Source organism: Staurois parvus, unplaced genomic scaffold, assembly GCF_062004578.1.
Source record: "Staurois parvus isolate SC_StPar_1 unplaced genomic scaffold, SC_StPar_1.0 ptg000246l, whole genome shotgun sequence".
Classification (NCBI taxonomy): Eukaryota; Metazoa; Chordata; class Amphibia; order Anura; family Ranidae; genus Staurois; species Staurois parvus.
This window is the reverse complement of record NW_028318042.1, coordinates 3,085,231-3,110,097: the sequence shown is the minus strand read 5'-3', so window position 1 is coordinate 3,110,097 and position 24,867 is coordinate 3,085,231. Positions and strand designations below refer to the sequence as shown.

General features: G+C 45.5%; 1 protein-coding gene across 2 annotated transcripts in view; it reads right to left on the bottom strand.

The window, feature by feature from the left end:
* Positions 1-24,867, bottom strand: part of PTPRN (protein tyrosine phosphatase receptor type N) — a 179,680-nt gene that overhangs the window by 30,027 nt on the left and 124,786 nt on the right. For both annotated transcript variants that reach the window (XM_089680614.1, XM_089680615.1), the window contains 3 exons: positions 6,014-6,226; positions 3,300-3,509; positions 1,132-1,279 (listed from right to left, as the gene is read on the bottom strand). In XM_089680614.1, the coding sequence (XP_089536740.1) occupies positions 1,132-1,279; positions 3,300-3,509; positions 6,014-6,226 (571 nt within the window). The remainder of the gene's footprint in view (positions 1-1,131; positions 1,280-3,299; positions 3,510-6,013; positions 6,227-24,867) is intronic.

Genomic DNA, 24,867 nt, shown 5'->3' with positions numbered 1-24,867 from the left:
ATTCACTATATCAGCTCCCCCAGACCCTGCAGTCACTATATCTGGTCTCCCCGGACCCTGCATTCACTATATCAGCTCCCCCCAGACCCTGCAGTCACTATATCTGGTCTCCCACAGTACACGGAACATGGAAGTGCAAATATTGTAGTAAATATAAACTGCTCGTCCCTTTTCTCATCTGCAGTGAGGGCCGTCTTGTGACTTCTATCAGTGTCCAGCAGAGCACTGGTTAATTCTTGTAGGAGGAGTTTTCATTCTGCCCTGATTGTCCTATGAGTCTGCATGACCTCTGACCCTCTGTCTGGACAGTGCTAATTGGCCCTGTTCCGATCACATGCACCCTCCCAAAGAAAGAAAAACTCTCCAGCGATACACACCAAACTGAGTATGCGCAGAGTAACTCCTAGAGCTCTGTACTATCGGCAGATGAATTGGGAACAGTAGAAGAAGGGGAGGATCAGAGAAGACAGGATCAAAAGGCTTTTTACACAATGTGGAGGATTAACCCCTTAGGCTCCACAGTGAGTATAACAAGCATCTTTACTGCATATACAGACTGATCTCTGTTTTGGGTTTAGTAACACTTTAAGTCCTTTTTTTCAGGTGAAACGTGTCCATAGAAGATGATCTGACAGCTAGCAAGTTTTTTGCGATAAATATTTTACTACAGTGTCCATTCCGGAGTGCGGCCTGTCAGTCTTTGGATCAGTCTCAATCTGGGACATTCCCATTTAGAACAATTACCTGTCCCAATATCATTTATAGCATTTACGTTGGGATACATTTAAAGTGTATATTATCCTAAATATTTATTTTTTTCTCTGTGTGTTCACATATGTATGTTATATGTTATGACAGTCTATCATTTTCATGTTCTTCCATTCAGGGTCGATGCTTCTACTAGGCAAACTAGGCAACAGCCTAGGGCGCACTGCCACCTAGGGGCACATGGATACAGCACAGGCCGGCACTCTGTGTGGGGTGCCTCCACATCATAAATGATCCTTCAGCTGGGGGGAGGGGCGGCAGAGTGGAAGAAGAAAGCACAGAGGAAGGAGAGAGATCCTGTGATCAGAGTGTGCAAAGGGGAAGCAGTAGTTATGACTGGATACTCTGCAGTATCACACTCACATGGAACAAACTCAGAATTCCTGTTCTTCTTCAGGTTGGTGTCGGTCTTGGCAATGGAGCATGCATTGGGCTCTGCTTGATATGCACACAGCGCCTGCCACTCCTTTGCTAGGCGGTCTCGGTTTCTCAAATGATCTTCCATGTATGCCTGAAAAAAGTTAAAGAAATAGGCAGAAATATAAATATTAACACCAGATTCCACTCATGAATGCATTTCACATCATTGTCTATCAGCTAGCAGTGCAACAGCCAGCTGATGGTGCTTGCAGGGCAGGGTGACAACGATGCTTCTAATTGCAAGGCAGCAACTTAGCGTTGTCAGCCTGCAGCAGGAAGTGCTTTTACTGTCTGGATCTACAGGTAAAAACTCTACTATAGATCCACAAAAATATGCCTTCGGAGGCTCCGTTAGAGAGATTTCTTTACTTCCTGTCCCCAGGACAGAAATGAGGGGACATTCATCTCTCAACAACACAGAACAACACAGAAAGAAGTAACAATGTTTTTATAAAGTTCTATAGGGGAATGCTAGAAGAGAGCTTCTCAACCACCCGACCATGGCCCACTGCCAAGCCATGGTCTCCCTCCTTCCAGTTCTCAAGCCAGCTGCAGATCCCCTAATCTGCCACAGTGCCTCATAGTTCCCCCCAAACTCCGATAGCGGAGCACAGTACCCCTTACCTCACAGAATGCCCCAGGGCCAATGAGAGCTCATAGCCCCCATAGTGCTGCCCAATCTCTCACAGTGCCCCAAGCCACCTGCAAAGTCCCCTGGCTTTCTGCAGAGCCTCTAGCCTGCCATAGTGCCCCCAAACACAGTGCACCCTAGCCCCCCGTAGTGCCCTCCAGTGTGCCAGAGTACCCCTGCAAAATCCTAGAGAGACCCCCCCAACCCTTTCCATAGACACATCGCCCATAGTTGCCCCCAGAAACCTCCGCCCTACAGATTTTCTTTAGTGCAGCTGAGCCGGGAGACCAAAAATTGCAGAAGTTCAGCAGCAGGAAGAGGACAGGGCAGCCCTGCTGTAAAGATTTCTACAGAATCCAGCACCCTGCCCATCGTGGGACAACCTTCATTACAAATAAGTAAAGGAACTCAAGTTGTAGAGAAAAACATGTTTTAGAACTAAACTTCAGCTTCAAGTACACAAGATTAAGGGTCACTATAACCCCTAACATTTAACCCAGCGTGACGGGAGTCACTTTGGGTGGGGGGGGCCATAGAACCCAGCTCACTTTGGAAAGGTGGGGGTGACTCCTGTCTCAGCTCCCCATATCCCTCTTATGTGTAAATCACCTTGTGCCTTTTAGGGGTACAGGGTGATCTGTCCTAATACTGGGTGGGGGTTGTCTCAGACTGTGTAGACATGTTTAGGAGATACGTGGGGTGGGGGTTGTTGATTGTTTAATGTTATGTGGTTGCATCCCATTGTTCTATTGTGTGTCTTGCTTGGGAGCAAACTATTATGGGATGTATGTATTTATGTGTATTAGCTTAGTGGGGGGGGGGGGGTGTCTCCAGCAGCCCTCCCTCCTGATGGGACTGTCTGCTGGTGTGAAGTTTGAATACCTGTGTGTCTCTTGTTACTAAGTGTAGATTGCCCCGCCCTGTGTCATTATGCAGGGTGGGGGGATTGTCCCCTGAGTGTATATATCTTGTATCTGTGTTCAAATAAAGGAGCCTCCCTCCTGGTTTACTTCAAGACTGGTGTCGTCTAGTCTTGTATGGTCGGCTCTGGTGTCTGTTATCGGTGTTTGGACGGGGAAGCGGTATTCTAACGGAAGTACTCAAGCGCAGTCTGGGTCTGAGTCTTTAACACTTACCTGCAAACCCAACAGTTAAAGCTCAACTCCAGGCTCAGCCCCCCCTAAACAAATGACCTTTCCTTCCTGGAGTCCCCCCAGCTGGGGTATGTTACAGTCTGATTGTTATTGCAGTCTGACCTTTTTATTTTTAGAACCTACTTAGGACCTATTTTCATTTTCAACAGTTTTGTGCGGAGATGTGCTTTAACTTTATTCCCTCTGACTCAAGTTTATAAAATCTCCGAATCAGAATCCAGCTGTCATTCTTCTGGTACAAGAATAAAAATGAAAGCAAACATCTGATTGGTTGTCACTCAATATTTTCTTTCCTTCAAAATGTTTTCTATGCTGGGTGCTCTTACCAGGATCATGTGACCGGTGGAGATATCCATGTTGGACTGCACGGGTTCCTCGCACCAAGATGGAGTGCTGCTGTGTGAACTGGGACTGGGCTGTGGCACATCGCTGAACTGGGAAGACACACTGCTGACACGGGAGTTCTCCGCTGCTGCCCCGCTGCCCTCTGTGCGACCGAACAGAGACTTTCCTGCCATGTGCTGTCTGCAGAGATCCTGGAGCCGCAGATAGAGGGAGAAAGATAAATCACTACAGGGATTCTATCTGTCTTCGAAGAGCAACTGCAGCATCAAACACTCAACTGACCACACTCTCCTGAAAACATTGCAACCCTGCCAGCTCAAAAAGTCCACTCAATATAACTTGAATGCAAGTTTTCTTGAATAATTTCCAGAGAACTATAGAGGGTGATGCTTTAAAACTAGGAACACACAGGCATGCTCAGACCAAGGGCCATTCAGAAAATAGGACACTAGTAGCCCCAGGGATTTAGTAAAACTATAAGGTCAACGATACATGGACACCCTTTTAAATATGATAATACTACAGCACACAGTGACATTTTAGACAATCGTGCTCTTCCAACCTTGTGGTGACAGTTCGGTTAAGGCCGGTTACTGTTCCAGCATGACTGTGTACAAAGCCAGCTCTTTGAAGACATGGTTTGATGAGTTTGGTGTGGAGGATCTCAAATGGCTTGCATAGAGCCCTGACCTTAACCCTACTGAACACCTTTGTGATGAATTGGAAGAAACAAGGTCTTCGTAACCAACATTGGCCTAAAAATATGGTTTGATGAGTTTGGTTTGGAGAAACTTGAGTTTCCTGCATAAACCTCTGACCTCAACCCTACTGAATACCTTTGGGATGAATTGGAACAAATTCATCCCAAAGGAGTTCTCAGCCAACATCTGCCTAAAGGTCTTTTCAAACAACATCTGCCTAAAGATATGGATTGATGAGTTTGGTGTAGAGGAACTTGAGTGTCCTGCACAAAGCCCTGACCTCAACCCTGCTGAACACCTTTGTGATGAATTGGAAGAAACAAGGTCTTCTCAACCAACATTGGCCTCAAAATATAGTTTGATGAGTTTGGTTTGGAGAAACTCGAGTTTCCTGCATAAACCCCAGACCTCAACCCTGCTGAACACCTTTGTGATGAATTGGAAGAAACAAGATCTTCTCAACCAACATTGGCCTAAAAATATAGTTTGATGAGTTTGGTTTGGAGAAACTCGAGTTTCCTGCATAAACCCCAGACCTCAACCCTACTGAATACCTTTGGGATGAATTGGAAGAAACAAGGTCTTCATAACCAACATTGGCCTAAAAATATGGTTTGATGAGTTTGGTTTGGAGAAACTTGAGTTTCCTGCATAAACCCCTGACCTCAACCCTACTGAATACCTTTGGGATGAATTGGAACAAATTCATCCCAAAGGAGTTCTCAGCCAACATCTGCCTAAAGGTCTTTATAAACAACATCTGCCTAAAGATATGTTTTAATGAGTTTGGTGTAGAGGAACTTGAGTGTCCTGTACAAAGCCCTGACCTCAACCCTGCTGAACACCTTTGTGATGAATTGGAAGAAACAAGGTCTTCTCAACCAACACTGGCCTAAAAATATAGTTTGATGAGTTTGGTTTGGAGAAACTCAAGTTTCCTGCATAAACCCCAGACCTCAACCCTACTGAATACCTTTGGGATGAATTGGAAGAAACAAGGTCTTCGTAACCAACATTGGCCTAAAAATATGGTTTGATGAGTTTGGTTTGGCGAAACTCAAGTTTCCTGCATAAACCCCTGACCTCAACCCTACTGAATACCTTTGGGATGAATTGGAACAAATTCATCCCAAAGGTGTTCTCAGCCAACATCTGCCTAAAGGTCTTTTCAACCAACATCTGCCTAAAGATATGGTTTGATGAGTTTGCTATGGAGGAACTCGAGTGTCCTGCACAGAGCCCTGACCTCAACCATTCAGAACACTTTTGGGATGAATTAGAATGATCAAGGTTTTCTCAACCAACACTGCGCAAACACATAGTTTGATAAGTTTGGTGTGGAAGAATTCGGGTACCCTTTACAAAGCCCTAATGTCAACCCTACTAATTGGGGTGAATTCGTCATATTAAACATCAGTATCTAATCTCAAAAATATTCTTTTTGGTGAAGGGGAACAAATTGCCACAAATATACTCCAAAATCTTTATGGAAAGCCTTCCCAGAAAAAGAGTCCATCTCACTCCTTACAGCAATGGCACCCAGTTATAGGAGGGTGTTGTGGTGAAATAGCAGATGGTGCCACCAAAGCATAAGTCCAATCCAAGATATCATCAGCACACCATATTTATATAGACAGAGAGGAGACTTTAATGACACCAACTGAAATCAGCAATGTTTTGAGGACAATAGGCGTCTCAATTAGGACAGCAGTGATGCGGTGGTAACTGCTGCCTGAGGAATAGGCCCCTGGTGGCCTTCAAACATTACTGGTTCTGTTGGTGACATTAAAGTGTCCTGTCTGTTTATCTGAACATGATATGCTGTGATCATCCAACTGGGCACACCTGTTTGGGTGACACCTTGGAGAGATTTCCTCTCTTTTCCTCTGTGAAAACGAAGGGAGATCTCAAAAGGAAAAATACATTTTGGCTACAGGTACACTTTAATAGTTACAACAGATTATTCCATACACACACTTCATACAATGGCTTACCTGATACTCAAACGTGGAGTCTCCACCGCCCTCAGGACCAAGTCCGGCCAAGCGTTCCTTCTCCCGCTGCTTGGCATGTTGGCGAAGGCAGAAGATGACAGCTGAGGCGATGACTATCCCAGCGATACAAGCCAAGGCAATAAAGATAAGAAGGACAAACCGGAAGGTATCCCCAAAGTGAGTGGCGTGAGGGTAGGTGGTGCCGTTACTGCGCTGTGATTGGAGAAAAGACATGCTTTAGTTTGGAACCTTCCAGAAATATTTGACTGGTTAATGTAACCTTAAAATATAGTACAAGAGGAAGACTTAAACATATAGTCAATAACGCAGTATGACGAGCATTACTGATATTCAAAGTGTTACCAATCACAAATCACCTCTTTACCGATCTTACTAGTTATAGCTGAAGCGTAATATTTGCATATAATACCTCCCTTGTCCCCCCGCCCCCTTTTCATAAAATAGCTAAACATCATCACTGGGACTATCTTCAGATCACTGCTCAGATTTGGTGGGGGTGGGGGGGCAGCAGAATCCTGTAAACATCACAAAACCCTGCCTAAAGTGTTATAAGAAAGAACACATCTCTGGCATCCCTTTAGACATGCATTCTCCTCCCCGCTGGCTACTGTAGACTTTAGCTGTGCAATCTGCTGATGATTTGCTTGATAACACCCTAATAAAGTATAAAGAATGTGTTCTTTCATGTAATGTGTAGGAAAGCAAGTACAGTGACTAACACCAGGCCTAAAGATCATGCATATATATGATGAACAGCAGAAACAAACTATAAAATAAGCCCTCACTGATCTCTGTAGCTACAGGCAGAACAATTCATCCTCAAAGTTCACAGCAGAAGCATTCCAGTTCAGCTCGCGCTCCTCCTCCCGGCTGTGGTTCAGCAGGTCAGCTCACCCTGCTCCTCCCTCTCACAGCACCTGCTCTGCATTAAACATAAAAGGTTAGAAGTCTGGAAGGCTGCTAAGTCCCTACTAGGAGGGGGGTGCAGAGTGAGCTGCACTGCAGTGCCGTACCTGGGGGAGAAGAAGTAGTCTGCACCAGGTACCGCAACGTGGGAGGGTGCAGGAGCCACATTGGGACTCAGGATTCCAGAATGAGAAAGATCAAAATTCATTATTTAAGTGCCCACAGTCTGAAGTGTGCGGCCTGCAGGACTCAGGAGGATGTGAGTTGAGTGGCTGAGTGGGCATTAATAACCCTGGGATTCCCAGCACCCGACCCAAACAAGACAGGCCATAGACGAGTTAAAAAACAGAAAATGGTGCTTACAATTTAACGAAACAAAATGCAGCATGTTAGATCAGGCACTTTCGATTGTGACCCAAAAATCGCATGTCGCAAATGGCAAGCCAATGATGCAAAAAATGAACGACAAAATTGTGTTTGGTTTTTGACTCATCCATGGCCTGCCTTATGATGCGATTTCCTTTCCTGCAACTCGATGTGTTAAAGGGGGAATCCCTCCAGCAGAGCTATTGTGTTCTTCTGGCAGGGAGCGCGGAGAGAACACAGTGAATATTGCTAGCGGCTGGATAGATCAACTTTGGTGCAATCAGCCTGCCCATAGATGTGTTGAAGGGGGAATCCCTCCAGCGGAGCTATTGTATCCTTCTGGCAGGGAGCGCGGGGAGAACACAGTGAATATTGCTAGCGGCTGGATAGATCAACTTGGGTGTAATCAGCCTGCCCATAGATGGGTTGAAGGGGGAATCCCTCCAGCGGAGCTATTGTGTTCTTCTGGCAGGGAGAGCGGGGAGAACACAGTGAATATTGCTAGTGGCTGGATAGATCAACTTGGGTGCAATCAGCCTGCCCATAGATGTGTTGAAGGGGGAATCCCTCCAGTGGAGCTATTGTGTTCTTCTGGCAGGGAGCGCGGGGAGAACACAGTGAATATTGCTAGCGGCTGGATAGATCAACTTGGGTGCAATCAGCCTGCCCATAGATGTGTTGAAGGGGGAATCCCTCCAGCGGAGCTTTTGTGTTTTTCTGGCAGGGAGCGCGAGGAGAACACAGTGAATATTGCTAGCGGCTGGATAGATCAGCTTGGGTGCAATAAGCCTGCCCATAGATGTGTTGAAGGGGGAATCCCTCCAGCAGAGCTATTGTGTTTTTCTGGCAGGGAGCGCAGGGAGAACACAGTGAATATTGCTAGCAGCTGGATAGATCAACTTGGGTGCAATCAGCCTGCCCATAGATGATTCAAAGCTTGGTCGGTCCTTACTGAACCAGCTGAGATTTGAACCATCTATGGGTGGGTTTAGTCAAATGGCTGCACCATTTATAACTCATGAGTCAGGTCAGACACCAGTCAGGGGGTCCCTGCTCCCATGGGGGGATTCATTCTTGCAGGCTGTGGGCAGATAAATATTTGCTCTACAGGGCCCCCAGGGACAGCGGTCCACTGATACAGGAGGCATGCTTCAATCCAGGGTACTAACAGTTTACTAAAACCAGGGGCGGACTGACAACTCATGGGGCCCCCGGGAAATAAGGGATCATGGGGCCCCTGTGTCCTTTCCCAAACTCAAAAAAGCCTATGAAAAAGGTACCAGGGGCATCTCATGGGGCCCCCTACTGACCCCGGGCCCCCGGGCAGTGCCCAAGTTTCCAAATGGTCAGTCCGCCCCTGACTAAAACTGTCACCTGATCACGCAGGGTGTTCACAATGCAGAGACTGTCAGGACAGAGGAGGAGGTTGCTGTGTATGCACGTGTACGTTATATGTGGTCACTATGACACACTGGAAAAGGATTCACATGACATATACTGTGGTTATGCAGGCAGCTCTACAGAGGTCAAGTACTGCAAGGTGTAAAGGGATTGTTCAAAGACGGCCTCAAAGTTCCACCACAGCATAGTGGTCCCATACAGCTTAATTTAGAAAAAGACCTTGGTGCATCTACAGTGTACTTCGAAGATGAACTGTTCCACAGTACATACAGCTATACAGGTAAGTAGAGAAGTGGATTTATGCACTGATCACAAAGAAATACACAACTTGCACCCAGATTCAAGGAAATATATTTAGACAATATTTGCTTATCCCAGAGTTAGGCCATAAACTGCATGAAGACATCAAAACAATAATACAGATGGAAACCTGTCCCAAATGCTATTGTTCAGCCTCTGGTCTAAGCATCACCAACAATGTCCCTCAACAACTACTTAACCATTAACATTTGGTCAAGCCAAACATTTACGTTTATTAATCCGCTGGACTTGTATTTTGGTAACTGTATGTGGTTAATACATGCAATGTGGCCATACACGCTTTGCTGAATATTCCATTTCTTTTACAATCGATCTCTTCTGATAGGAATAATAGATCTATAGCGGACAGCCCACACGATTTATATGCCGCTATCAATTGATAGTTAAGATACAATCGTAACTTTCGATCGGGAACGATCAATCACATCTTTGTTTCCACCATGTAATCTCATAACCCAATCCATCAAAATACAACCGTATTCATGATCAAAATATCCCAGTGCTGCAAAACTATAAATAATTTGCTCCCCTGCCCGGTCAACTCGGTAAACAATTTTGGTTCTTTTGGGATAAAACTTTTACATAAATGATTAAAAGCTGATCGTTGTAAGCAGTCCTGTTCGTGGTAAATGGTTTCTCTCAACCCTGTAACTGCTACATTTGCAGGGCAGCTTGGTCTGCTGAAAAACAAGATACTTACTGGCAAAATCATCAAGTGAAAACAAAAGAAAGAAAGCCTAATATTGCAGCACCACATCTAAGAATTGGTAAGCTGCAATATAACAAACACTTGCTTTTGGGTTTAATACTGCTTAAGGCGGCATTCACACTTGTGTGTTTTGTAGCTCAAAGCTCCAAAAAAGATCAAACTTAAAAATCAATTGTTCTCAGTCCTCACGCACACGGGACATTTTGATAACACTGGAAATGTTAGCTGTGTAAAGTCAAATTAAAAACGTGAGTTTTTCGGCTTTTTTTAGCATTTTTGCAGTAGCGATTACCTGCATTTAGCAGCAGTTGCGGTTTTTAGCATTTTTTTTAGCGTTTTAACGCATTTTTCCCTGTTTTCAGCGTTAGAGCATTTTTACAGCTAAAAAACTCCCTGGGTCCTGGGTTTTTTTCCAGCTAAAAAACGTCCCAGCCAAAAATATTGATTACAGTCTATGTGTGCATGGACACATAGGATAACATGCTGGGGGGGGGGTCAAAAGCTAAAAACAGCCGCTGTAAAAACATCCAGTGTGCATGAGGGCTTATGGTGCCTGTTCACACCTGACCGCGTGAACAGGCACCATACAGAACAATTGATTTTTTAAGTTTGAGCATTTTTGGAGCTTAGAGCTTCAAGCTACAAAACGCTCAAGTGTGAATGCTCTGGTAAAGCCTACTGCATTAACCCTTTGAGGACCAAGGGACGTATTTGTCCCATGTTTTTAATTGCGTGTATCATCTGATTAAGAACTTAAAACTCTTTTTCTTTTTTGGTTTGAGTCAAAATTTAATTCTTATCAACAAACAACAAATGGATCTAGTTTTTTGCCAATTATTTCATGAAATGGCTTAGTTACAGCAACTGAAGTGTACGAACTTTAAAAACAAAAAAATTGATTCTTTTGGCGTTCCAAAATCTTACAGTCCTCAAAGGGTTAACAAGGTCCCAAAAATTTTAAGTGTTGATCAGCTGCTTCATTATTTTTGAGAGCTATAGCCACGTCCTAAAGTGCGAGAGTTGGATAAATCAAAAAAAGGTTAACAATCACTCCTGGTCAGGGGCGGACCATTTGGAAACTCGGGCACTGCCCGAGGGCCCGGGGTCAGTAGGGGGCCCCATCAGATGCCCCTGGTACCTTTTTCATAGGCTTTTTTGAGTTTGGGCAAGGACACAGGGGCCCCATGATCCCCTATTGCCCGGGGGCCCCATGAGTTGTCAGTCCGCCCCTGCTCCTGGTCCTCTCATGCAATCATGCCATGGTGATTTCCCCTAAATTTGGGATGTCCTTTGACATAACCTTTTCAATGCTAACATTAAATGAAGAAAGCAATCAACCCTATCCTATCACCGTACTCTGATATGGTCTCTGTATACACACACAGTTTAAAGGTTAGACAAAATCACAATCATCAGCTTTTCAAAATCTTTTCTTTCCAGAGGGGGAAACCTTAAACTAGTAATGTGCCAATCTAAAGCCAGATCTAGCTGAAGTAGAACTATAAGTCCCAACAGACCCAACAGTCAAAGGCTGGAACTGCTAGAACAACTCTTCATCCTATCACTGTACATTGATCTGTATATATACACACAGCTCGAGAGTTGGCCAAAAAAAATCAGCTTTCCAAAACCTTTTGTTGAAACCTTATACCAGCCACGTGCCAAGCTAAAGACATCCAGCTAAAGTGGAACTATAAGTCCCAGCAGCCCTGACAGCCAATGGTTGGGACTGCTAGGACATTTTATCCTATCATTGTACTCTGATCCAGGGGTGGACTGACAACTCATGGGGCCCCCAGGCAATTGGGGATCATGGGGCCCCTGTGTCCTTGCCCAAACTCAAAAAAGCCTATGAAAAAGGTACCAGGGGCATCTCATGGGGCCCCCTACTGACCCCAGGACCTCGGGCAGTGCCCGAGTTTCCAAATGGTCAGTCCACCCCTGCTCTGATCTGGTCTTCTATACACACACACAGTTCACAAATTGGCCAAAACCAGAACCGTCAGCTTTCCAAGATCTTTTGTTTATATAGGAGGAGGAAACCTTACACCAGTCATGTACCAATCTAAAGCCAGATCCAGCTAAAGAGGAACTATAAGTCCCAGAGGCAATGATAGCCAAAGGCTGGAATTGCTAGGACGACTCTTAATCCTATCACTGTACTCTGATCTGGTCTTGTATATAGACACACTGTTCAAGAATTGTCCAAAATCAGAACCATCAGCTTTCCAAAATCGTTTGTTTCCATATGGTGAAACTTTGCACCAGTCACGTGCCAATCTAAAGCCAGATCCAGCTAAAGTGAAACTTTACATCCCAGAAACACCAACACCCAAAGGTTGCATCTGCAGGGACACTCAGTTCCCAAATTTTGGATCTGCTAGGAAATTTGGTTCCCAAATTTGAATCTGATAGGATATTTGGTTCCAAATGTTGGAACTGGTAAGACATTTGGTTCTCAAATTTGGATCTGCTAGGACATTGGGTTCCAAATGTTGCATCTGATAGGACATTTGGTTCCAAATGTTGTATCTAGTAGGACATTTTGCTCCAAATGTTGTATCTGTTAGAACATTGGGTCCCACATTTTGTTGTTGCCTTCTGGGACTTGTGGCTCCTCAAGCATTAAGGAATGCAAGCTTGCGCTGATATCTAAAGCCAGAGCTAACTAAAAATGAACTATAAGTCCCAGCAGCAATAACAGCAATGAATTGCTAGGTCAACTCTTTATCCTATCACTGTATTCTGATCTGGTCTTGTATATAGGCACACAGTTTAAGAATTGTCCAAAATCAGAATCACCAGCTTTCCAAAATCTTTTTTTCTATATCTGGAAACCTTACGCCAGTCATGTGGCAATCTAAAGCTAGATCCCGCTGTGGTGGAACTATAAGTCCAAAGGCTGGATATGCAGGGACATTTGGTTCCCAAAGGTTGGATCTGGTAGGACATTTGGTTCCCAAATTTGGATCTGCTAGGGTATTTGGTTCCCGAATGTTGGGTCCGATAGGACATTTGGTTCCCAAATTTGGATCTGCTAGGGTATTTGGTTCCCGAATGTTGTGTCCGATAGGACATTTGGTTCCCAAATTTGGATCTGCTAGGGTATTTGGTTCCCGAATGTTGGGTCCGGTAGGACACTTGGTTCCCAAATTTGGATCTGCTAGGGTACTTGCTTCCTGAATGTTGGGTCCGGTAGGACATTTGGTTTCCAAATTTGGATCTGCTAGGGTATTTGGTTCCCGAATGTTGGGTCCGGTAGGACATTTGGTTCCCAAATTTGGATCTGCTAGGGTATTTGGTTCCCGAATGTTGGGTCCGATAGGACATTTGGTTCCCAAATTTGGATCTGCTAGGGTATTTGGTTTCCAAATGTTGGGTCCGATAGGACATTTGGTTCCCAAATTTGGATCTGCTAGGGTATTTGGTTTCCAAATGTTGGGTCCGGTAGGACATTTGGTTCCCAAATTTGGATCTGCTAGGGTATTTGGTTCCCAAATGTTGGGTCTGGTAGGACATTTGGTTCTAAATGTTGGATCTGGTGGGAAATCTGGTCCCACATTTTGCTGTTGTCTGCTGGGACTTGTGGCTCCTCAAGCATTAATGAACCACAGCTTGCACTGACATCTACAAGCACGCCTTAGACCACAAAGCTTGCAATCCATCCAGTAATGGATTGCAATAAACTATATCACTGGATCCTTCTCAAGGTCAAAATGAGAGGAGAAGACAACAGCGAAACATCATCAACAGAAGAAAAAAGGTCAGAAAGAACAACTTTAGAAATATTGGCTTTATATAAAAAAATATGTTGCAAAAGAGATGATGCAATTGGCCGAACAATAGTCAATATCAATAAGACGCTTTTCTACGTTTTAAGCCCCCACCCACTTCCACAAACAGAGGTGGAGGAGAGCTGGGAAAAAAAAAGAGAACAAGTGTTCTTCCACAGAACTTACCTAATAGGCGCTGTGAATTTTGCAGCTGCTCGGCGCGAGCTGTCTCCTTAAAGAGTCCTCCAAGGGGAGGAGGGGGGACACCGGGACAATACTCAGATCTCGGGCCCCGCACCTTATTCATGTCACACACACAATGCTCTGGCCTGCACAACAGCTAAAAGAGAGGGAATGGGAGCCACACGGCTCAGAGATACAAAACATTACCAAATGAGACAGGGCGGAATAGAGAGGATGAAAAATGAAGAGGAACACAAGGAGGAACGAGCGAGAGGAGAAAAGTGAGAAGGGAGGCAGGAGGAGAATGGAGGCTTTCAGGATGGTAGAGAAGACAGTTAGTGAAATGAATGGAGGCTGTGGATGGGCAGTACGAGAGAGACGGTACACAAAAGATGGGCCAGGGGCTCCCAGAGAAGACGGGAGGATGAGTACCCGGGCAGAGAGGCAATGATGGAGGACGGAGATGGGAGCGGCAGGGAAGAGTGTGTGTAGGATGGGGGGTCTGGTACCCTCTCCCTGCCACCGTAAGCGCCCTAGAATATCGCCCTTCTCCGTCACAATCACAGCACTTGTCACATCAAAAGAGGTTACCATGACAACAGTTCCATGTTACAGAGGGAAGGCGTGACCGCACAAAAAAAGGCGTCCTCCCTCCCTGCCCCCACCCAAAGACCGACCAACAACTCCCATCTTCACCCCCTCCATCCCTGCAGCTGGATGACACCTCCCCCACCACCACCCCACCGAGAGCCCACCCCCCACATTAACCTGTAATCAATACAATAAGACAGGGACCTTAAAACAGGAATTAACACACCACAGAGAGAGAAAACATCCTGAAAATGTCACATACAGACATAGAATGTTCCCGACTGTCACTTACAGACATAGAATGTTCTCGACTGTCACTTACAGATATAGAATGTTCCTGACTGTCACTTACAGACATAGAATGCTCCTGACTGTCACTTACAGATATAGAATGTTCCCGACTGTCACATCCAAACACACAGCATCCCTGACTGTCACATCCAGACACACAGCATCCCCGACTGTCACTTACAGACATAGAATGTTCCCTGACTGTCACATCCAGACATAGAATGTCCCCAACTGTCAAATCCAGACACACGACATCTCCGACTGTCACATCCAGACACACAACATCTCTGACTGTCACATCCAGGCATAGAATATCCCCGACTGTCACATCCAGACACACAGCATCCCCGACTGTCACATCCAGACGTAGAATATCCCCGACTGTCACATCCAGACACACAGCATCCCCGACTGTCACATCCAGACACACAGCATCCCCTACTGTCACATCCAGACACACAGCATCCCCGACTGTCACATCCAGACGTAGAATATCCCCGACTGTCACATCCAGACACCCAGCATCCCCGACTGTCACATCCAGACACACAGCATCCCCGACTGTCACATCCAGACACACAGCATCCCCGACTGTCACATCCAGACACACACCATCCCCGACTGTCACATCCAGACACACAGCATCCCCGACTGTCACATCCAGAAACACACCATCCCCGACTGTCACATCCAGACATACAGCATCCCCGACTGTCACATTCAGACACACAGCATCCCTGACTGTCACATCCAGACACACAGCATCCCTGACTGTCACTTCCAGACACAGAATGTTCCCAACTGTCCCACCCAGACGAACAACATCTCCGACTGTCACATCCAGACACATAGCATCCCCGACTGTCACATCCAAACACACAGCATCCCTGACTGTCACATCCAGACAGAATTTCCCTGACTGTCACATCCAGACATAGAATGTCCCCAACTGTCAAATCCAGACACACGACATCTCCGACTGTCACATCCAGGCATAGAATATCCCCGACTGTCACATCCAGGCATAGAATATCCCCGACTGTCACATCCAGACACACAGCATCCCCGACTGTCACATCCAGACATAGAATATCCCCGACTGTCACATCCAGACACACAGCATCCCCGACTGTCACATCCAGACACACAGCATCCCCGACTGTCACATCCAGACACACAGCATCCCCGACTGTCAAATCCAGACACACAGCATCCCCGACTGTCACATCCAGACACACACCATCCCCGACTGTCACATCCAGACGTAGAATATCCCCGACTGTCACATCTAGACACACAGCATCCCTGACTGTCACATCCAGACACACAGCATCCCCGACTGTCACATCCAGACACACAGCATCCCCGACTGTCACATCCAGACGTAGAATATCCCCGACTGTCACATCCAGACACACAGCATCCCTGACTGTCACATCCAGACACACAGCATCCCCGACTGTCACATCCAGACATAGAATATCCCCGACTGTCACATCCAGACACACAGCATCCCCGACTGTCACATCCAGACATATAAAATCATCGACTGTCACATCCAGACATAGAATATCCCCAACTGTCACATCCAGACGTAGAATATCCCCGACTGTCACATCCAGACACACAGCATCCCCGACTGTCACATCCAGACACACAGCATCCCCGACTGTCACATCCAGACATACAGCATCCCCGACTGTCACATCCAGACATAGAATATCCCCGACTGTCACATCCAGACATAGAATATCCTCAACTGTCACATCCAGACATAGAATATCCCCGACTGTCACATCCAGACACACAGCATCCCCGACTGTCACATCCAGACACACAGCATCCCCGACTGTCACATCCAGACACACAGCATCCCCGACTGTCACATCCAGACATACAGCATCCCCGACTGTCACATCCAGACACACAGCATCCCTGACTGTCACATTCAGACATAGAATGTCCCCGACTGTCACATCCAGACACACAGCATCCCCGACTGTCACATCCAGACATAGAATATCCCCGACTGTCACATCCAGACATAGAATATCCCTGACTGTCACATCCAGACATAGAATATCCCTGACTGTCACAACCAAACACACAGCATCCCCGACTGTCACATCCACACATAGAATATCCCTGACTGTCATATCTAGACACACAACATCTCTGACATACAACATCTCCGACTGTCACATCCAGACACACATCTATGATATACAACATCTCCGACTATCACATCCAGACACACAACATCTCTGACTGTCACATCCAGACACAGAACTTTTTCGACTGTCACTTCCAGACACAGAATGTTCCCGACTGTCCCACCCAGACGAACAACATCTCCGACTGTCACATCCAGACACATAGCATCCTCGACTGTCATATCCAGACAGACAACATCCCTGACTGTCACACCCAGACAGACAACATCCCCGACTGTCACATCCAGACACACAGCATCCCCGACTGTCACATCCAGACATAGAATGTCCCCGACTGTCACATCCAGACACACAACATCCCTGCCTGTGACTTTCAGACATAGAATATCCCCAACTGTCACATCCAGGGACACATCTCCGACTATCACTTTCAGATACAGAATGTCCCCGACTGTCACATCCAGACACACAATATCCCCGACTGTCACATCCAGACACACAATATCCCCGACTGTCACATCCAGACACACAATATCCCCGACTGCCAAGATACGCTCCTTCCTCACCCCAGACACCACCAAACTTCTAGTACACTCCCTCATCATCTCACGCCTTGACTACTGCAACTCCCTCCTCACCGGCATACCCAAGTGCAGGCTCTCCCCACTCCAGACCATCCTGAACTCAGCTGCCAGACTCATCCACCTCACCACCCGCTCCACCTCTGCCACCCCCCTCTGCCTCTCCCTCCACTGGCTCCCGATTGCCCAACGCATCAAATTTAAACTCCTAACCATGACCTACAAAGCCGTTCACAACACTGCCCCTGACTACCTCACCAACCTGATCACCAAGTACCACCCTACCCGTACCCTTCGCTCCTCACAGGACCTCCTTCTATCCTGCTCCCTGGTCTCCTCCTCCCATGCACGACTGCAGGACTTCTCCAGGTCCTCCCCCATCCTCTGGAACTCACTGCCCCAATCCATCAGACTGTCGCCTTCCCTCTTCACATTCAGGCGCTCCCTCAAAACCCATCTCTTCAGGGAAGCCTACCCCACCCTCACCTAACGGCCATCCTCCCTCATTCCTCCCACCACTTCATCCCCCTCAGCCACTTCCTACTGTACCTTTACCCCCTCCCTCCTAGATTGTAAGCTCGAAAGAGTAGGGCCCTCTTACCCCTCGTACGTTGTTTGTTGTTGTTGTACTGTGCCATGTATTGTCCCCCCTATTGTACAGCGCTGAGCAAACCCTTTGGCGCTATATAAACTCGTAGTAATAATAATAATAATAATAGAATGTCCTCGACTGTCACACCCAGACACACAATATCCCTGACTGTCACATCCAGACATAGAATGTCCTCGACTGTCACACCCAGACACACAATATCCCTGACTGTCACATCCAGACATAGAATGTCCCCGACTGTCACATCCAGACATAGAATGTTCTCGACTGTCACACCCAGACACACAATATCCCCGACTGTCCCATCTAGACATAGAATGTCCCCGACTGTCACATCCAGACATAGAATGTTCTCGACAGTCACGTCCAGACACACAGCTTCCCCAACTGTATGGATAAACTGAGCACCTCGCTATGATGGGAGACATATTGTCAGTGTATGTTTGAACATTCAGGGAGAGGAAAGTGAGAGGAGACAATCTGTTTAGGAAGAGCTTAGTGGTAAACATTGTGCACCAAAATGACTAGATATGTATCCTTCTATCAGCACAGTATAATTAAAAACTAGGATGAAGTAGTGGTAAGACCACACAACATGGCCAACCCCCCCACTCCCTCCTTCCCAACCAAATCAAGTACAGAAACACCAAAATAAAATTATACAACCAAAGTACATTATTGATTTGGCCATTCGTCAATGTTTATTTATTAAAAACTTGTCATCTACACTCACCGGCCATTTTATTAGGTAGACCTTACTAGTACCGGGTTGGACCCCCTTTTGCCTTCAGAACTGCCTTAATTCTTCTTGGCATAGATTCAACAAGGTGTTAGAAACATTTCTCAGAGATTTTGCTCCATATTGACATGATAGCGTCACGGAGTTGCTGCAGATTTGTCGGCTGCACATCCATAATGCAAATCTCCTGTTCCACCACATCCCAAAGGTGCACTATTGGATGGAGATCTGGGGACTGTGGAGGCCATTGGAGAACTCATTGTCATGTTCAAGAAACCAGTTGGAGATGATTTGAGCTTTGTGACATGGTGCATTATCCTGCTGGAAGGAGCCATCAGAAGATGGGAACACTGGAGTCATAACTGGATGGACATGGTCAGCAAAAATACTCGGTTAGGCCATGAATGATGCTCAGTTGGTACTAAGGGGCCCAAAGTGTGCCGAGAAAATATCTTCCACACCATTACACCACCACCACCAGCCTGAACCGTTGATACAAAGCAGGATGGATCCGTGCTTTCGTGCTGTTTGTGCCAAATCCTGACCCGACCATCTGAATGTCGCAGCTGAAATCGATACTCATCAGACCAGGCAACATTTTTCTAATATTCTATTGTCCAATTTTTTGAGCCTGTGCGAAGTGTAGACTCAGTTTCCTGTTCTTAGCTGACAGGAGTAACACCCAGTGTGGTCTTCGGCTGCTGTAGCCCATCTGCTTCTAGGTTCAATGTGTTGTGCATTCAGAGATGGTATTCTGCATACCCTGGTTGTAACGAATGGTTATTTGAGTTTCTGTTGCCTTTTTATCATCTCGAACCAGTCTGCCCGTTCATCTCTGACATCTGACATCAACGAGGCATTTTCATCTACACAACTGCCGCTCCCTGGATATTTTCTCTTTTTTGGACCATTCTCTGTAAACCCTAGAGATGGTTGTGCATGAAAATCCCAGTAGATCAGCAGTTTTTGGCACCAACAACCATGCCACATTCAAATTTACTTAAATTCCCTTTATTCCCTATTCTGATGCACAGTTTGAACTTCAGCAAGTCGTCTTCATCACGTCTAGATGCTTAAATGCATTGAGTTGCTGCCATGTGATTGGCTGATCAGCAATTTGTGTTACCAAGCAATTGAACAGATCTACCTAATAAAGAGGTCGGTGAGTGTATAAGGTGTGTTGCCCTTGAAGCCACTGGCAGAAGACCCCTACAGTAGTGCTTGACCCCTTGCTATTTGTTAATCAAGAGATTACCTAGCAGCCCCACAAGAGCCAAATTGGTTTTTGCAGTGGAATTTGCAGATTGCAAATATTTATATGGATTTCCCGAACCCTTGGTGAATTGAATCTTAGTGGGTTCTCTCATTTCTAATGCAGACACACAACATCCTGGACCTAAGGCTAATCTTGCCACGTGGCCACACAACCCACAGCCTAGGTCGTCATTAATGCTGGGGTTGGTACTGACCCAGGGTTAGTATGTGTCCTTGTGCCTTTCTTCATCTTTCTCTTGTCATGACCAATCACAAGACCTGAGGTACCAGTAGAAGGGGAAGTTTCACCTTACAGGGGCTTGTTCCGAGAGGTGGTCTGAAAAATCAGGCATGGGGTGGGGAAAGCAATTCTGCAAATCTTAGCAAACAGCCCACTTGCAGTTTTCCTTCATCCCTCCCCATAGCCCACTTCAGTGCTTTCTACTCATTTCTGTGCTCCCAGCCTTCTTCACAGCCCCTACAGTGCTCCCAGGCCAATACACTACCTTCCCAGTCTCCTGCAGCATCCCCAACCCCATCATAGCCCCTTGCAATGTGCTTCAGCCCTGTTCACCCCCCCCCCCCCCCAACTACCCTCAGCAACCTTCAGACATCTTCAATGACAACCAATCCCTTGGAGTGTCCCTCAGCCCCATCTGCTCAACCCATTGCAGGGTCCCCTAGCCTTTCCCAGTGTGTGCTGGTGAATTGGGATGGGGGGGTCTACAAGAGTAAAAATTCTGGACGTGCCCTAAGGTTAGAAGATTCTGGATTCAAGTTCATTCTGATTTTTACGGTGATCATGATTAATGTTCTTAAGAACCCCATAACGAACCTATTATTGGTGTCTCCAGGTTAGCTCAGACCTTAATTTATTTTATGTTTCTAACAGCTAAAATTACAATTGCTACTGCTTGGAAGGGTCCAGTGGTTGACTTGACGTTGTTTAAATGTAAACTCTTTTGGATTATGGTTAATGAGAAAATGGTCAGCATACTGAGGGACATTTCTGCTAAGTTTGAGCGGGTCTGGAATCCATGGATTGATTACCTGCAAACTGGGTCCTAATATTGATATGTGATTTGTTTCAGTTCCATGGGGCAGGTCGCGTGGGTGGCCTCTTTGAATTCCGATTCGATACTTTTCAAATTCAATTCAAATTTTCCAAATTGAATTCAATTTAACCAATTTGGAAAATTTTAATCAAATTCCAAAACGAATAAACAAAACAAATTCAGAAAACGAATCAAATGAACTTAACTAAACAAGATTAACTTTTTTCGTTGTGCACATGTCTACTGCCATTCCTATATGGACAGCATGTCACCCATGTCTCTCTTCCTGTCTTGGCCTCATGACCCTGGCTACTCCCTTTGTGGATCCAACCATCTCTGCACTCCTGACCTCTATGTACACACTGACAACCTTCTTTTTCTACTAAAGTTTTTGCATTATCTCTAGACTAGATGTTTTTTAATACTGTGTATACTGTGTAAGGAACAAGCAATGTCCACACAACTCCCGTTAACTGTTGACATTACTCAAAATAAAGTTCTAAATTCAAAAAGTCTCCCATCATGATGGGATCACCTTCTCTAAGGCAGCCATTCTCAACCTTCTCAACATAGAGAACCCTTAAAGTACTTTCTGGTTTCCGGGAACCCCTGCTAAAATTACTATATGTACAACTCATGATATATTAGTGTGATGGTCAATGGTGTCAGTGGGAAGGTATCTAAAAGGCAGACGTTGCTCATTGCTCAAGGCACCCCTAGCAAACTCTGGAGGAACGCTAGTGTTCCATGGAACCCTGGTTGAGAAACACTACATTAGTGTGATGGTCAGTGGGAAGAATGCTCCTTACATTTGTGGTCAATGAGAAAAATTCCCCCCTTACAGATAGCTAAAAAGAAGAATGGTGTCAGTGGGAACATATCTGAGAGGCAGACATTGCTCATTGCTCAAGGAACCCCAAGCAAACTCTGGAGGAACGTTAGGGTTCCATGGAACCCTGGTTGAGAAACACTATATTAGTGTGATGGTCAGTGGGAAGAATGCTCCATACACTTGTGGTTATTGGGAAGAATTAACCCTTACAGATGAAGAAAATGATCAATGGTGTAAGTGGGAACGTATTTGAGAGGCAGAAAATGCTCATTGCTCAAGGAACCCCTAGCAACCTGTGAAGGAACCCTAGAGGTCCGTGGAACCCTGGTTGAGAAACCCTGTATTAGACAATTTGACACTTTCAACTCCATAGCAGCAGTTTGGGGAAGGTGCTTGTCTGTTCAAGCATGAATATACCCCTGTGTACAAATCCAGCTCCATGAAGACATGGTTTGATGAGTTTGCTGTGGAGGAACTTTGTGGTTATTGGGAGGAATTACCCCCTTACAAATACAGTAGCTAATAAGATCAAAGGTGTCAGTGGGAACTTAACTGACAGGCAGAAATTGCTCATTGCTCAAAGAACCTCTGGAGGAACCCACGGATTCCATGGAACCCCTGTTGAGAAACCCTGCTCCAAGGCCACATGTAGCATCAATGGCTCTCGTTTATCACCCTAACTATCACAGAGTAGGCACATTTGATGACCTTGGGGAAGCATAGCCAAGGATTCTATAATCCACTGGGCTCACAGCACCTGGACACTACCTGGTGTCTTATCATTCACCAACTGCTCAGGAGAGAGACAGAACACAACCTCTCACCATCTAGGTCTCCACAATTCTATGCCACTCGTGCCAATGTGGTCTCTTTTGATAGGGAAAGTCCACCATTAACAAAGAGAGCAGGATCTTTTTATCGGAGATGACCAGCATTCCTATTTAGAACTCCATTACAATAATTCAGGAGCTAGAAGGCAATGGGGTTGATTTACTAAAGGCAAATAGACTGTGCACTTTGCAAAGTGCAGTTGCTCCAGAGCTTAGTAAAATGAGATGAAGCCCTGCTGATGTCCATCATCCAATCATGTGCAAACAAAAATGCTGTTTTTTTTCTATTTTCCATGCACATGATTGGGTAAAATCTGCAAAGTGAATCTTTATCTCATTTACTAAACTCTGTGGCAACTGCTCTTGCAGAGTGCAACTGCACAGTCTATTTGCCTTTATTAAATCAACCCAAATGTTTGCTTTCTGCAGGACTTCAAGCAACTGACAAGGCAGCAGATGTCAAACCTCATGAGGCCTCTCACCACTTACTCTTACTTCCAAGATTCATCCATAGACACAGTAAGTAAGGCTATATAAGGGAGTCAATAAAAAAATATTTATAGGTGAGCGTGAATATTTCAGAAATTCTAAGAATACCTGTTTAGATTCCTTAAATTCCCAGATGTTACTCTCGAACTAACCTGATGACCTGTGCTTTATGCCTCATTGATGTACATTTTTTTTCCTTTTGAATTGATTCACTACACCCCAATGAATATTTGTCCACCCTACAATAAAGCTGCTTTAATAGCTTGCAAATGACAGGTTTTGTGGCTGGTGAGGCGAGAACATTTCATTATCTGTAGGAACATTCCCAATTTACACAAGAATTGTACATAGCTTTATATGAAACTGTCAGCAAAGGGAGCTTCGTGTTTAACAGACATAACAGTGTTGGAATTATAATGACCAGAAGTCCAAATCCTATGTGGAGACCAGAACTTCACAACTAATATATGCCAGAAAGTAAGTGGTCACCCCATCAAATGATTGAGTTCTGGTGTTTCCAGCAAAGGATACTGTCACTGCTACAGAATATATACAGACATGTTAGGCCAGCCTCTCTCAACGTTTTTTAACACAGAGAAACCCTTGAAATAACTTTCAGGTCTCAGGGAACCCCTGCTTAAAAAATCACTATATCTACACCCCATGATATATTAGTGTGATGGTGAGTGGGAAGAATGCTTCTTACATTTGTGGTCATTGGGAAGAATTATGCCCCTTACATATAGCTAAAAGATCAATGGTGTCAGTGGGAACTTATCTGAGAGGCAGACGTTGCTCATTGCTGAAGGAACCCCTAGCAAACTCTGGAGGAACGCTAGGGTTCCATGGAACCCTGGTTGAGAAACACTACATTAATGTGATGGTCAGTGGGAAGAATGCTCCATACACTTGTGGTCATTGGGAAGAATTACCCCCTTACAGATAGCTATAAAGATCAATGGTGTCAGTGGGAACATATCTGAGAGCCAGACATTGCTCATTGCTCAAAGAACCCCTAGCAAACTCTGGAGGAACGCTAGGGTTCCATGGAACCCTGGTTGAGAAACACCACATTAGTGTGATGGTCCGTGGGAAGAATGCTCCTTACATTTGTGGTCATTGGGAAGAATTAGCCCCTTACAGTTAGCTAAAAAGATCAATAGTGTCAGTGGGAACATATCAGAGAGGCAGACATTGCTCATTGCTCAAGGAACCCCTAGCAAACTCTGGAGGAACGCTAGGGTTCCATGGAACCCTGGTTGAGAAACACCACATTATTGTGATGGTCAGTGGAAAGAATGCTCCATACACTTGTGGTCACTGGGAAGAATGACCCCTTACAGATAGCTAAAATGATCAATAGTGTCAGTGGGCATGTATTAGAGAAACCCTTGAAATAACCTCTAGCAAACTCTGGAGGAACGCTAGGGTTCCATGGAACCCTGGTTGAGAAGCACTACATTAGTGTGATGGTCCGAGGAAAGAATACTCCTTACATTTGTGGTCATTGGGAAGAATTACCCCCTTACAGTTAGCTAAAAAGATCAATGGTGTCAGTGGGAACCTATCTAAAAGGCAGACGTTGCTCATTGCTCAAAGAACCACTAGCAAACTCTGGAGGAACGCTAGGGTTCCATGGAACCCTGGTTGAGAAACACCACATTATTGTGATGGTCAGTGGAAAGAATGCTCCATACACATGTGGTCATTGGGAAGAAATACCAC